The sequence below is a fragment of the Prionailurus bengalensis genome, chromosome A3, assembly GCF_016509475.1.
Source record: "Prionailurus bengalensis isolate Pbe53 chromosome A3, Fcat_Pben_1.1_paternal_pri, whole genome shotgun sequence".
Lineage (NCBI taxonomy): Eukaryota > Metazoa > Chordata > Mammalia > Carnivora > Felidae > Prionailurus > Prionailurus bengalensis.
The window spans coordinates 105,542,861-105,557,764 of record NC_057354.1 but is presented as its reverse complement, the minus strand read 5'-3'; the positions used below and the strand labels follow the sequence as shown (position 1 = coordinate 105,557,764).

The 14,904-nt window shown below is 43.2% G+C and overlaps 1 protein-coding gene across 3 annotated transcripts in view; it reads left to right on the top strand.

The window, feature by feature from the left end:
- Positions 1 to 14,904, top strand: part of MTA3 (metastasis associated 1 family member 3) — a 223,989-nt gene that overhangs the window by 202,265 nt on the left and 6,820 nt on the right. For all 3 annotated transcript variants that reach the window (XM_043604070.1, XM_043604069.1, XM_043604068.1), the window contains exon 16: positions 1,679 to 1,825. In XM_043604070.1, the coding sequence (XP_043460005.1) occupies positions 1,679 to 1,825 (147 nt within the window). The remainder of the gene's footprint in view (positions 1 to 1,678; positions 1,826 to 14,904) is intronic.

Genomic DNA, 14,904 nt, shown 5'->3' with positions numbered 1-14,904 from the left:
ATCGTGACCTGGCTGAAGTCGGACGCTTAACCGACTGCGCCACCCAGGCGCCCCGAAATAGAATTATTTCTAATATTTGCATATTTCTAACATGCAGCTAACATTGCATATTAGTTTTTCCACGGGTAATTGTGTGTTCCTCCTATGGGCAAACTGGTCTTTGTGCCTACTACATAAGCCCAAAGCCGTCCTCTTCTTACTAGCTGAAACACATCCCTACCTAACGTATTTCTGAGTTTTTACTACATACAAGACACTATGCTAATTGATTTGGGGGAACACCAAGATGAGTAAGACTCTGCCCTCCAAAATCTTAGTTTAGTAGGGAAAGCACACAGGTAAGGACAATTAAGCAAATGATTAGCTCCTATACAGGAATTACAGGCAATATTCATTGGACAGTTAGAAGGAGGAGGAGTGACTTCTGATGATGAGAGTTCCGGCAGCCTACGTGGAGAAAGCAGTATTTGATCTCAGCCTCGAATGATAAAGTAGTATTTAAATAGGTAGAACAATAGGAAAAAAAATTTTATTTTCCTTTCTGAGGCCAAGGGAACTTCATAAATAAAGGGTTCAGTGAGTCCAAAGGCAAGTTGTCTGGTCTGGAAGGAGTGTAGCGTGGAGGTTGTAATGAAAAGGTTGGCAAGCCTTCAATGCCACGGTGAAAAAAAATCAGCACTCCATTTTGGTTAGCCCTTGATCTGTTCCCGAATTTGGGCGAGTGTAGAGTTTTGACCAGACCAAGATATAGTACTTCTAACAATCCTAACCGTTTTCCTGAGTTTCAGGAAATGAGGCTGATATCCTGGCCCTCCCCTGGGAAGACAGGGTGGCTTGTGCACACCTGGTGACTCAGAATCAGTAAGCGGGTTTAGCTTTGGACAAGAGGTGGTCCATATCAGTAACAGACTGAGATCCTCAAATCCAGTTCCTATAGGCTGCAATTTCTGTCCTCCTGCTCTATCCGAAATACGCAAGTAATTCTGGGCTATGTGGCCGACAACAACATACTTGATGTAAACACAGTATGCCGTATGCATGTTATCGTTGTGTGATATATCCTCCATCAAAGCTTTTCTTCCACTACGTCTTGACTGTAGAATTTGGAGTTTGGTGTCAGGTTTCAGCTGTATCCACATGTTCTGGACTGGCCGTGATTAACCCTGGTCCTAAACCCGGGTTGCAGAGCCAGATGAGGAATCTTGTTTTTCAGAAATCTCTCACACCCCAGACATGCTGCATGCTATGTTTTTGTTTTGATGGAGCAGAGTTAGTTTTCTCTCTCAGGCTACTTCTCCAGATAATGTTTACATTTCTAAAACCTTGAAGAGTTGGCTGCCTTATTCCCTTAGTAAATCTGTGTTTCAGTGACCTTCTGAAGCGGCAGTGGCTTTCTGTTGGTGGTTTTTGTTGTTGTCGTTGTTGCTTGTACTCCCAACATAAAGCTCAGAGCTCCAGCTAGCAGAGGAAGAGGCGGCTCACTTTTGATAAGGAAAGCCATGGTAACAGCACTTGAAGCTGAATCATTATGGAGGTCCTTGGGAAAACAGGCTGGCTCATAAGGAACTGACTCTCAGCTCATTAAGAAGTAAGATGTGTGCCTATTAGGCAATGTAAGTGCACACAGAGATTTTTAATACCATGCTCTGAGTTGAGAAACCTTTTCTCCCCCTGCCAGAGATCCATCCTTCGAAGAAACCTAATGTCATTCGATCTACACCAAGCCTGCAAACCCCCACTACCAAGCGGATGCTAACCGCCCCAAATCACACGTCTCTGAGCATTTTGGGGAAAAGGAACTACAGTCATCACAATGGCCTGGATGGTATGTAAGCCCAGGAATCCTGGGGGGACGCTGGTCTGATAGGCCAGGGCCTCTCTGCCCTTGTCGGCTCTCAGCATGTCCCGTGACAAATGCAAGACGTGTAGCAAACAGGTTCTTCTACCCTCTAATTGAACTGAATGTGTGGTAAGGGGAGAAGAGGGAAGGCTGCCGCGTGCCATGGTGAGGACATTTTGCCAAGTGATATTCACCTCAGAAGGGGCCCTTTGCTCACATTCCCTGTGAGGAGACTTGTTTGGAGAGGAAGTCTGTATTTATCAGGTTGCCTCTGCTAGGCGATAATGTTCTTGCTGGGATGCATACTCACTGCTCATTTATGTTTTCTTGAGCAGAAGGGACGATTTCACCTTATGTCTGAGGCAGCCGTGCTCTCTGGGGGGAGGGTTCTTCGGCATTCTGCGGATCATTTTGCATTTGGCATTTGTCCCCTACTTCTTTTACCTTATAAAATTTTTTTTAATTGCTCAAGAGTGCTACAAGTCATGAAGGAGATTGGCTGGGTGATGTCTCAAATACAGAAATAATAATTTGTTCGAAATGGAAAAGCTGAGAAATATCACCTCTTATCCAAAGTACTTCTCTTGGGGCTTGGCCCTATAATGACTCTTCAGGTGGAATTGAATTATCCTCCCCATTTGGACCATCAGCACAAGCATAATAAATCATGCAGGCAGTATACACTGTTCATTTCAACAGTCCTGGAATTTGAAGCTGTCTTGATTGTTGAAATGTTGGTATTTATTTACGAGTAAAACTCTCTCCAGGCTTTTCATGTCTTCAGGGCTTCTAAATTCCTTCAATGACAGTAAATTATTTATAATGAGGCCCTAGAGCAGGGATGTGGAATAGACCTTCTAGTAATCGTTTCCTGTGGTTGTTTTCCTTCAGTATGACTTTCCGTGGTCCCAGTGATGTCAAAATGAATAAAAAATTGAGGGTGAAGAGTTTAGTTTGCATTTATAGGATATCAATATGTTATAGATAGGACTTTCAAGAACTTAGCTACACAGTAGTCTTGCAGGATACTTCTTCGCTAACAAGGACACTGGCCATTTTTGCCACAATACGCCTCGTATCTGGATAGCGGAAGACTAAGGACGGGTTGTGTCCAAATGTGGAGATTGGATTTCTTTCCAGCTTTTGCTTGCCCACAGCCTGGGGCTTTTGGATTCAGGTTTACATGGAATCAGGGATCTTTCTTTTCCACCTCATGACCTCTCTGGCCTCTCTAGGTGTATAGTCCTGTTGCAGAAAGCAGAAATTAAGTTCCAATTCATTTGATACATGCACATGCATGTACATCTACACTTTCTGGTAAGAAGACTCTTGTAGTGACTACAGTTGGAATAACAGCTCTCTACTCTCTACTCTCTTTTTCCACTTGGGCCCAATGGTCACACTCACACTGGGCCCCAGTCCTAGCCCCGCATTGCAATTCACGTTGCTCTTTCCTTGTATCACAGCTACCTATATCTTTAGAATTTCTAAAAAATGCCACCTCATAGTGTTCCCTCTCTACGCCTGTTTGCCCCATTTCCTTCTGAAGATTGCTGCTGCAAGGTCATTGCTTCTCTGCTCCGAGCAGGAGGAATGGACAGGACGTACAATGAATCCCTGGTGTTATGTTTTTGGAGACCTTCACCCTTGTTTAGGGAAAGACACTCATCTCGTTTTCTGGAAAGACCTAGCTGTTGAGACACCTTTATCCTTCCAGACCCTTTTGTCTTTGCTCTCCCGGCATGCTATGGAGAGGAAGGCTGGATGACATGTGCCTTACCTGTGTTATCTCATTTGATTCACGTGACAGAAGGTTCTACGGGGTCAGGGCATTTAACTGTTTTGCATAACATTGTATTTCTCCTGCCTAGCACAGTGCCTGGAACTTAGTAGGTGTTTAATCAATGTTGATTGAATAAACGAAAGTGACTGAGAAAAATGAGACCTAGAGAGAGGTAAATTAAATTTTCCAAAGTTACCAGGCACTGCATAAATGGATTGGGATTCCTATTCAGGTGTGGCAGATTTCAGAGTTTGCTCTTAACCACGGCTATAAAAGAAGTTGTGGCTCTCAAACATTTGAGAGAGCAAAGTAGAAAACGCAGAAGTCGTTCTCGCTAACTTAACGTAAGAAGTCAATATTGCAGGTCTTGGAGGACAGAATAGGTGACGGAACATGGTGAGGGGCACAGGAAGCAGCCGCCATCCCTAGGGCTGGGAGAGCAAAAGCAAGCAGTTGCGGTTATCACATGCTAGAGGCTCGAGGAGGCCCGAGGAGCTGGAACTGAGGCCCCGAGGAAAGGCGCTGCTCTGTGGGTGCTGGCATCTCTCAAGTGTGATGAGGCTGGTTCTGGGAGCGTGAAGCAAAGCTGGGAACGGAGCAAACTGCACCTGCTACGGGGGGGGGGGGGGGGGGGGGGCGGTGAGGCGGGAGCAGGACCCGGCAAGTGCCTTCTGTGGCTGCCAGCCTTACAGCCTCCCTCTAGCACCCCCTACTGGTGTATCATCCGGCTGGATGGCGAAGGAGAAGTATTTGCAGAGTCCCAGGCCCAGCGTCACTAAGCTGAATTTAAATGGATGGGTGTGGAGCTGAGAGACAAGTGTAAGGGAAACACACATTGTAGAAAATGTCCCCATTTTTGTACTCCCAGTGAAGCTTTTCCTTGGGATAAAGGGGTCTATTTCTTACTTCCTTGGGACGTAGGATCCAGACTAACCTGAGCTTCCAAAGTGAACTCAAAGTACTAGGGAAAAAAAAAAAAAATTAGGCCAATAGTGAGTTTTCATGAGATAGTCCTTACCATCACTTGCTGGAATTGATGGATACAAACTCATGGAAAAGCCTGGCCCTGTGATCCAATAATAAAATCTGTTAGCATTGCTACTTAATTACCAGCATGCCAGACAGATGAGCACACCAAACAGGATGTTGGTGGACAGAACTAATTTAACTGGAAACAAAACCTGACTGTACTGAAATATCCAGATATCTCAGCGTTAGGGCTTCCTGTCCCCTTCTCAGGGGCTTGCCCCCCTTTATTCACCCTCCACCTTCAGCTGGAAGTTCATGATGATGGATAAAGAGGCTCTGGATTCCTGCTGATAGGAAGGATTTTACCTGACATTAAAAAAAAAAAAAAGGTGGGGGTGCGCCTGGGTGGCTTAGTTAAGCGTCCAAATTCAGCTCAGGCCATGATTGTTGGGCTCTGTGCTGACAGCTCAGAGCCTGGAGCCTGCTTCAGATTTTGTGTCTCCCTCTCTCTCTGCCCCACCCTGCTTGTGCTCTGTCTCTGTCTCTCAAAAATGAATAAATGTTAAACAAAGATTTTTAAATTTTTTTAAATAATGGGCAGCTTCTTATCATCTTCCTGAAAGTCACTGTCTTTCATCTGGCCCCGGCCCCTTAAAGGCACCGATGGTTGGAAATCAGACCTCTGTGTCTTCTGTTAAGCTTAACCCTTGGCACTGGGCCACACCCAGCCCTCTGTGACTCCCCTACTGGAACTTAAACTCCAAGGGTGAAAACAGAATCTGCATACGTAAGAAGCCTCATTATTTGGGGTCAGTAATGGCAGGAAGAATGAAATTTCAAACCATAGACTTACACGGCTCCTTACCACTGTCCGCTATACTCCAGTCTTTCCCGTCAGGCGGTGGGCCAGTAATGTGCCACCTGCCATCACATGCTTTCCAAATCCTATCTCCTTTGCTGACTTGCAGGTGCTTTGGTGACCTTTTTATTGCCAGCGAGCCAAGTACCTACCACATTTGGCTGACTTGGTTAATTCCACGTAGCTGTGACTAGAGAAAGCCCTGAGATCAGTGGGGAGAGAAGAGCAATTACTGGAAAAAGCCTTTCCATGTGTGAGAGCCCAAAAGAGAGGGCAACAGGGCAGATGGGATTTCTCTGTGCCATGGGGGAAAACGTACCTCTAAGTGTTTGGAACCATCTAGGATTAACTGCTCACTTCTCTGATTACTTCCTGTGTGGCCTTGGGTGAATCACTCAGATTCTTGAAACCTGTTTTCTCCTCCGTAAAGTACAAATTTCATTTGCCTTAATGGGGTAGTGATCATGATTAAAGATATTGCGTCTACCTTATACCACTTGATCTGCCAAACTCTTTTTTTTAAAGATTATTTTTTAACGTTTATTTATTTTTGAGACAATGTGAGAGACAGAGTGCAAGCGGCGGAGGGGCAGACAGAGGGAGACACAGAATCCGAAGCAGACTCCAGGCTCTGAGCTGTCAGCACAGAGCCAGGCACGGGGCTCGAACTCACGGACCGCGAGATCGTGACCTGAGCCGAAGTCAGATGCTTAACCGATTGAGCCACCCAGGTGCCCCTGATCTTCCAAACTCTTTATGAGATAGTTGTTATAACATGCATTTTAATAATGAAAAACCCCAGGCTCAGAGAGGTTGAGGGATTTTGCTAAAGGCGCACTGCTAACAAGTAGCAGAGATGAGATTTTAACTCCAGTCTGGGGTTGTTTCCACTTGGTGTATAAGGACCAGGATTTGTGTGCTCAGTGCAACAAGCACCTGGGAGATGTTTATGTTTTCTGCATGTTGGAGATGGGTGTGTGTTTGTGAATATAGAGAGGAACACAGTAGGTGTTTTTCTGTACGTAGACTGTGAGGTATAAGCCGTGATTGTCTGATCAAAGCTATCCCTCCATCTCCTGCCTCTGTGAGGCTTTTCTGCCCGTAACATACCCCCTACATTTTCTGAAATGTAGGGCATAGGAACTATATTAGTGTCAGAGAGAGGGGAGAAAAAAGAAACAAGAGAAAATTCACAGAATCACCTAAAGGTGAAATGTGTTTAAATTAAATTATAGGGTACACCCAACATTGACTCTGACTCATGGTAGGTATTCATTAAGTGCTCAGATTCTATCCCCCCACCCTTTTTAGAAGAGCTATTTTGAAAATTGTTAAGATATCAACCAAAGCTTTTGTAGTCATATGTGGATTGTATATAAATAAAATGTCAACACATTTATTTACATTTATTTCTGACATAAACATAGGATTTCCAAAAAATGACTCATGGGTTTGCTTGGAAGTAAATGGGTGTGTTCCAAAGTATATTTGCACGTTAGAAGGGCCCAGTATCTATAAAGAGAAATTGCCTTTGATTAAGCTATTTAAAGGAGTATTAAAGACAGGAAATCAGATTGATAAAGAGGGCTCATTTAGCCTCGTGTAGGCTCCTGCAGTTAGAGACCCTACAGCAGAGGGGATGGAATATCACCATCCTGAGACAGTGGAATCTTTTTCAGAATGAGGGCTGAGTCAGAAAACACTCCAGGGAGGAGAGAGAGGGGCTGACCCCTCTCTCCTGACCCCTAAGAAGATGCCCTGGCCCTCCCCGCCCCAGGGAGCAGATCTTTTATTCTGCTGCACAGGGACAGGCGTGTGGCTGCTATGTCTCTGTCTTTATCAAATGGGGACCCTAGAGAACAACTTCTGTTTTGTAGTGATATGACCGAGGGGACATCAATTGGAGGTGTGCTCTTGTCATCTTTTTCTGAGATGATACAGCTTTTGTCCCAGGGGTACTACTGAAGCCGGATTCAGTGTGTCGGGTATACCAAAGCCAATAGGCTCAGGAGAGAGGTGAGTTATCAGTGGGACGGAGTCAGGGCATCTGAGCCAAGGAAATTGATGAATGGTACAATAAACTCCTTTTTAATCTGCTCTCTTCTGGCTTATTTCCCCTGGGGTCTGTGAATACAGCTCAGATCCAGGTTTTTTTTCCTTATTTGTTTTCCACATTGAGTAATATCATTTCTCTAAGTCCCCTATGAAGAGGGTATCCAATGTGGATGCCTCTAAGTACAATATTATGATCTAGGGTGTGAAGACTGTCCTTTGGATGACTTGTTTCTGACTCAGTGATTCAACAGCTCCAGCTGTTTGCATCCCAACTCCGGGAAATGGGGGGGTGGGAGGTCCACTGTACCAGTGAGAGCAGGGAGAGCGCTATGGGAATGCTTCTGCTGTCTTCACAAATCCCAACAAAAATAGACTGCCAGCAACAGCTGATGGCATTCCTAGGCACACTTGGGCCCAGGCCGCCTTCTGTCAACATTTTTATATCATTTCAAGAGACTTCATGGTTTTTTTTATCTTCCAAAATAGTGTTTATGGAAGAACATCAAGTGCCCCTGGATTTGCCTCTGATCTCCTTGTCTCAGGATGTAATGTTACAACCTGGTTTAATAGATAAAAGTGACTTTGAATTTTTTTTTTCGGTATTTTCCAATGGATCATTATGGCCCCAGGGTTTATTGAATGTCAAGTAATTATAGCAGAGTACCTAATATATCTAGAGAGTTTCGGGACATGGAAGCATTATCTGAGGGGAGTGGATGCCATAGGGTGGCATTGTAGAGAAAGACCCAAGTACATTAGGCATGAGTAATTAACAACTTGGTGTTTTGGAATATTCTGGAAGGATGTCAAATCGGCCACCCCTGGGACCATTCCTGAGTTTACTAATACCAGTTTCTTCCAGAGAATACTTTTATCCTATTCCTGAGGGAAATACTAGTGTGTGAGCCTGTCGGAGGTCTATACTTGATACCCTCTCAGCAATATGGAGATCTTAGAAGAGTGGCAGAAGTCCATGGTAGTTACTCAAGGGTCCTCAGCTCTCAGGGGCAGCTCTGGCCTCCTCAGTCAATCTCTGTTTGCCTGCAAGGGTCATTACAGGAAACCTTTTTTTTTTTTTAATTTTTTTTAATGTTTATTTATTTTTGAGACAGAGACAGAGCATGAATGGGGGAGGGTCAGAGAGAGAGGGAGACACAGAATCTGAAGCAGCCTCCAGGCTCTGAGCTGTCAGCACAGAGCCCGACGTGGGGCTCAAACTCACGGACCGTGAGATCATGACCTGAGCCGAAGTCGGACGCTTAACCGACTGAGCCACCCAGCGCCCCAACAGGAAACCTTTTTAACCAACCTGTCCCAGTGTATTCCCATTCTCAGTGACATGTAGAGGATGAATCTCTGAGAAAGAAAGGGAACCCCTGCCTTGAGAGCTAATTCCTGGTTTTTTTGCTTGGGAAAGGAAAGTGAGGGACACAGCAGAAGAAGGGGATTAGGTCCCTGAGAAACAACTCTTCCTTAGAGTAAGTGTGACCCATCCATCAAAAGAGCAGACACAGATGTCTGAGAAAGGCATTAGGACATCAGTATTAGATCTTGATACCCCGAGGAAGTAAAGATCAACTCCTGAAATCAACTGATTTAGGTATCCTCCTGAGCATTCTCTTTGGGTCCCAGGATGGAAGTGAGGAGTGTTCTGAATCTGCGGGGGGGCCCCCCAGGGCCATGGAAATGGAAGGATTTGTCACAGCCCAGTTGATTTGGAGACCTCCCCCTGGGTTCATTTTAAGCGTCCCAACCTTGCTCTTTATTATTTTCTTTTCCTGTTTCCTGTTTTCCCTTCCAGATGACTGAGTACTCTTTAAACTCAGAAAACATCTGAGTTATAATTTATGCATTTTTCTCCCTCAACCAAGTATTTATTTTTATCAACAATTATTTACATACAAATGAATATGAAAAGCAATTAATGTAAAACTGAGGAGCAAGCTTGAAGGCAACTTTGTTAAACGGAGGTGCCTGAAGAAGATAATCTGAGAAGACTGTTTCCATGACAGTCTAACTGCAGCTTCGCTGAGTGACAACAAGGAGCCCCTTTCCAGGGCAGCCGGGGAGCAAGGCCAAGAGTGAGTTCTGGGGAAACAAGGCTGACCACATTTAAGGTATCTGGAACTGTAAAGTCAGCAGAAGAAAGGGTCAAGATGTTGGACATTAGACCTATACTGGTCCTCTGATTTTCTTTTGTCTCTCCAGTTTCCTTTCTCTGTGTCTTTTTGCTCTATTTCCTGGGAGACTTTCTCAAATTTACATTCCAACCAGATTTGTCTATTTCTCCCTTTATTCTGTCAATTTTTGCCTTAGTATTTTGAAATTCTGTTATTGATGATATGTATAATTAGAATTTTTAGGTCTTTTGTACCTTTTTATCACTGTGAAATGATCCTTATATATGTATATATATATATACATATATGTATATCCATATATACATATATATGTATATATATATGTACATATTTATGTTATATACATTTTTTTTTTTAAAGAGAGAGCATGAGTAGGGAGAGGGGCAGAGGAAGAGAGAGAGAGAGAGAGAGAAAAAAAAATCTTAAACAGGCTCCACGCTTAGCACAGAGCCCAGTGCAGGGTTGTATCCCACAATCCTGGGATCATGACCCGAGCTGAAATCAAGAGTGGGACACTTAATTGACTGAGCCAGCTAGGCGCCCCTCAACTACACATATTTAAAATATACAACTTGAGGGGTGCCTATGTGACTTAGTCGATTAAGCATCCAACTCTTGATTTCAGCTCAGATCCTGATCTCGTGTTTGTGAGACTGAGCCCCACTGACAGCCATAGTGTCAGCATGGAGTCCACTTGGGAGTCTCTCTCTCCCCTTCTCTCTTTGCTCCTCCCCTGCTTGCACACACTCTCTCTCTCAAGATAAATAAACAAACTTTAAAAAAATAAATAACGGGGCCCCTGGGTGGCTCAGTCGTCCACTTCGACTCGGCTCAAGTGTCCGACTTTGGCTCGGGTCATGATCTTGTGGTTCACGAGTTCGAGCCCCGCGTCAGGCTCTGTGCTGACAGCTTGGAGCCTGAAGCCTGCTTCCGATTCTGTGTCTCCCTCTCTCTCTGACCCTCCCCCCATTCATGCTCTGTCTCTCTCTGCCTCAAAAATAAATAAACGTTAAAAAAAACTTCTTTTTTAAATGAATAACAATAAATGTACAACTTGATAAGTTTAACATATGTATACCCCAGGAAATACCACAATCCCTTATCCATCCATTATATACTTAATAAACTTATCCATCACCCTCAACAACTTTTTTGTACCCCTTTATAATCTACTCTCCCACCCACCCCATCTCCCCACATCATCTCAGGTGACCACTGATCCACTTTTTGTCACCACAGACTGTATTTTTTAGAATTTTATATAAATGGAGTCATATAGTATGTACTGTTTGTCAGTTTCAGTAATTTTTTTTTTAGAGATCTTCAAATTCATTGATTCTTCTGCAGTATTTTTTTTTTTAATTTTTTAACGTTTAATTATTATTCAAAGACAGAGAGAGTCAGAGCAGGAGCAGGGGAGGGGCAGACACAGAATCTGACACAGGCTCCAGGCTCTGAGCTGTCAGCACGGAGCCCGACGCGGGTTCGAACTCACAAACCGCAAGATCATGACCTGAGCTGAAATCAGACGCTTAACCGACTGAGCCACCCAGGTGCCCCTGCAGTATTTTTTTTAAAGTAAACTCTATACCCAACATGCAGCTGGAATTCATGACCCAGAGATCAAGTCATATACTCAACTGACTGAGCCAAGCACACGTCCCTCTTCTACAGTATTGGATCTGCTATTATCTCATCTAACAAATTATTCATTTCAGATTTTGTATTTTTCAGTTTTAGAATTTCCTTTTAGTTTTTTTATATTTCTCCTAAAATACACCATCTTGTTACCCATTACGTTCATCTTTTTTTTAACGTTTATTTATTCATTTATTTATTTATTTTAATTTAATTTTTAAAAAAAAAAATTTTTTTTTCAACATTTATTCATTTTTGGGACAGAGAGAGACAGAGCATGAACAGGGGAGGGGCAGAGAGAGAGGGAGACACAGAATCGGAAACAGGCTCCAGGCTCTGAACCATCAGCCCAGAGCCCGACGCGGGGCTCGAACTCACGGACCGCGAGATCGCGACCTGGCTGAAGTCAGACGCTTAACCGACTGCGCCACCCAGGCGCCCCTAATTTTTTAAATTTACATACAAATTAGTTAGCATATAGTGCAACAATGATTTCAGGAGTAGATTCCTTAATGCCCCTTACCCATTTAGCCCATCCCCCCTCCCATAACCCCTCCAGTAACCCTCTGTTTGTTCTCCATATTTAAGAGTCTCTTATGTTTTGTGCCCCTCCCTGTTTTTATATTATTTTTGCTTCCCTTCCCTTATATTCATCTGTTCTGTGTCTTAAGGTTCTCATATGAGTGAAGTCATATGATATTTGTCTTTCTCTGACTAATATTGCTTAGCATAATACCCTCTAGTTCCATCCATGTAGTTGCAAATGGCAAGATTTCATTCTTTTTGATTGCTGAGTAATACTCCAGTGTGTGTGTGTGTGTGTGTGTGTGTGTGTGTGTGTGCGTGTGCATCTTCTTTATCCATTCATCCATCGATGGACATTTGGGCTCTCTCCATACTTTGGCTATTGTTGATAGTGCTGCTACAAACATGGGGTGCATGTGTCCCTTCGGAACAGCACACCTGTATCCCTTGGATAAATACTTAGTAGTGCCATTGCTGGGTCTAGGGTAGTTCTATTTTTAGTTTTTTGAGGAACCTTCATACTATTTTCCAGAGTGGCTGCACCAGCTTGCATTCCCTCCAACAATGCAAAAGAGATCCTCTTTTCCCGCATCCTCACCAACATCTGTTGTTGCCTGAGTTGTTAATGTTAGCCATTGTGACAGGTGTAAGGTGGTTCTCATTGTGGTTTTGATTTGTATTTCCATGATGATGAGTGATGTTGAGCATTTTTTCATGTGTCGGTTGGCCATCTGGATGTCTTCTTTGGAGAAATGTCTATTCATGTCTTTTGCCCACTCATTCACTGGTTTGTTTTTTGGGTGTTGAGTTTGATAAGTTCTTTATAGATTTTGGATACTAACCCTTTATCTGATATGTCGTTTGCAAATATCTTCTCCCATTCAGTTGGTTGCCTTTTAGTTTTGCCGATTGTTTCCTTCGCTGTGCAGAAGCTTTTTATTTTGATGAAGTCCCAGTAGTTCATTTTTGCTTTTGTTTCCCTTGCCTCTGGAGACGTGTTGAGTAAGAAGTTGCTGTGGCCAAGGTCAAAGAGGGGTTTGCTTGCTTTCTCCTTGAGGATTTTGATGGCTTCCTGTCTCACATTTAGGTCTTTCATCCATTTGAGTTTATTTTTGTGTATGGTGTAAGAAATTGGTCCAGGTTCATTCTGCATGTCGCTGTACATTCATCTTTTTTTTATATAGATTATTTTTCTCTTTGTTTTTGGCTAAAGATTATTTATTTATTTATTTTGAGAGAGAGAGTGTGCACACACAAACATGAGAGAGAGAGAGGGAGAGAGAGAATCCCAAGCAGGCTCCGTGCTATCAGCACAGAGCTCAATGAGAGGCTCAAACCCACCATGAGATTATGACCTGAACCAAAACTAAGATCCAGACACTTAACCAACTAAGCCACCCAGGTGTCCCTATAGATTCTTTAACAAACTTATAGAGAATATTTTCTTTTTTTATGGTTTTAAATAATTATCTATTAAATTTTGTTTTAATATCTATTTATTTTTGAGAGAGAGAAAGAGTGTGAGCAGGGGTGGGCAGAAGGAGAGGGAGACACAGAATCCAAAGCAGGCTTCAGGCTCTGAGCTGTCTGCACAGAGCCTGATGTGGGGCTCGAACTCACAAACCATGAGATTATGACCTGAGTGGAAGCTGGACACTTAGCCAAATGAGCCACCCAAGTGCCCAACAATCATCTGGTTTTTTATGTTTTTTTTTAAAGTTTTAAAAATGTATTTTGAGAGAAAGAGAGAGCAGGGGAAGGGCAGAAAGGGAGAGAGGATCTCCTCCCTGTCAGCTCAGAGCCTGAGGCGGGGCTCAAACTCTTAAACTGTGAGATCATGAACTGAGCTGAAATCCAGAGTCAGATGCTTAACTGACTGAGCCACCCAAGTGCCCCTATAGTGAATATTTTATATCCATATCTGCTAATTCTAACATCTGAATCATTCATTAGTCATTTTCTACTAACTGTATTTTCTTTTGGTGGGTTGATCAGGCTATTAGTTTTTAATGAATACTGGTCAGTGTGGATGATAAGTTTTAGAGACTCCGGATTCTGTTATTTTCCACTGCAGAGTGTTGCGTTTTGTTCTAGCAAGCAATTAAATTGGCAGGTCACTTTGATTCTATGCAGTCTGGTTTGTTTGTTTGTTTATATTATTATTATTATTTAAAATATAATTGTCAAATTTGTTTCCATACAACACCCAGTGCTCATCCCAAAAAATGCCCTCCTCAATGCCCATCACCCACTTTCCCCTCTTCCCCACCCCCCATCAACCCTCAGTTTGTTGTCAGTATCCAAGAGTCTCTTCTGGTTTTATGCAGGCTTGGTTTAAAGCTTTAATAGGTCTGGTCTATTTCAGTTTTGCTCTGAGTTCCGTGAGATTTCAACGGAAAGACCAAGTTGTTTGCACAGCCCTTCCCACTTGTCAGAACTTGAACTCCAAACTCTGTCTTCCCAGTACTAGACAGCTGCTGAGGTTGCTGCTCAGCCTTTGTTAGCCTTCCAGCTGATGTTTCCATCTGGGCTTCTTAGGGTCCCACCTCATAATTGCATAGTTCCAGAATCAGCCAATGATTTGAGGGGGATTTGTATGTAGATATGGCAGCTTCCCTTTTCCTTGTCCTCTTCCTTTCCAGACCTCCTCCTGTATTTCCAGCTGTATTGGCAGCCTCAAACTCTGAACTCTCCCCGATTGTTCAGCCCGCTTAGATTGCAGTTTTCTGCTTGAGCCATTTCCCTTTTGTACTGGAAAACGTGCCCACAAAGGAAAAGCCAGTTAAAGGTGGATCTCCCCTAATCTCACTTTTTTTTTTCAAGGATCATATGCCCTCCAGTTTTTGCCTGATTTTTGGTTGCTCTCCAGAATCTTCAAGGAGTTTTTTTTTTTAATATTTTTTCCAAAGTTTGTTACTATTATTGGCTAGAGGGTTAATCTAATACAAATTAGCCCACCATTATAGAATGCAGAATTCTTCAATCTTTCTGTAGGTTCCCTGCCAGCTCCCCTTGGCTCTCTCATGTTTGTTTGCTTGTTTATTTTTTTGATAGCATACTGTTTGTGTTTCATGGATACTGTATTTTTTTTTTT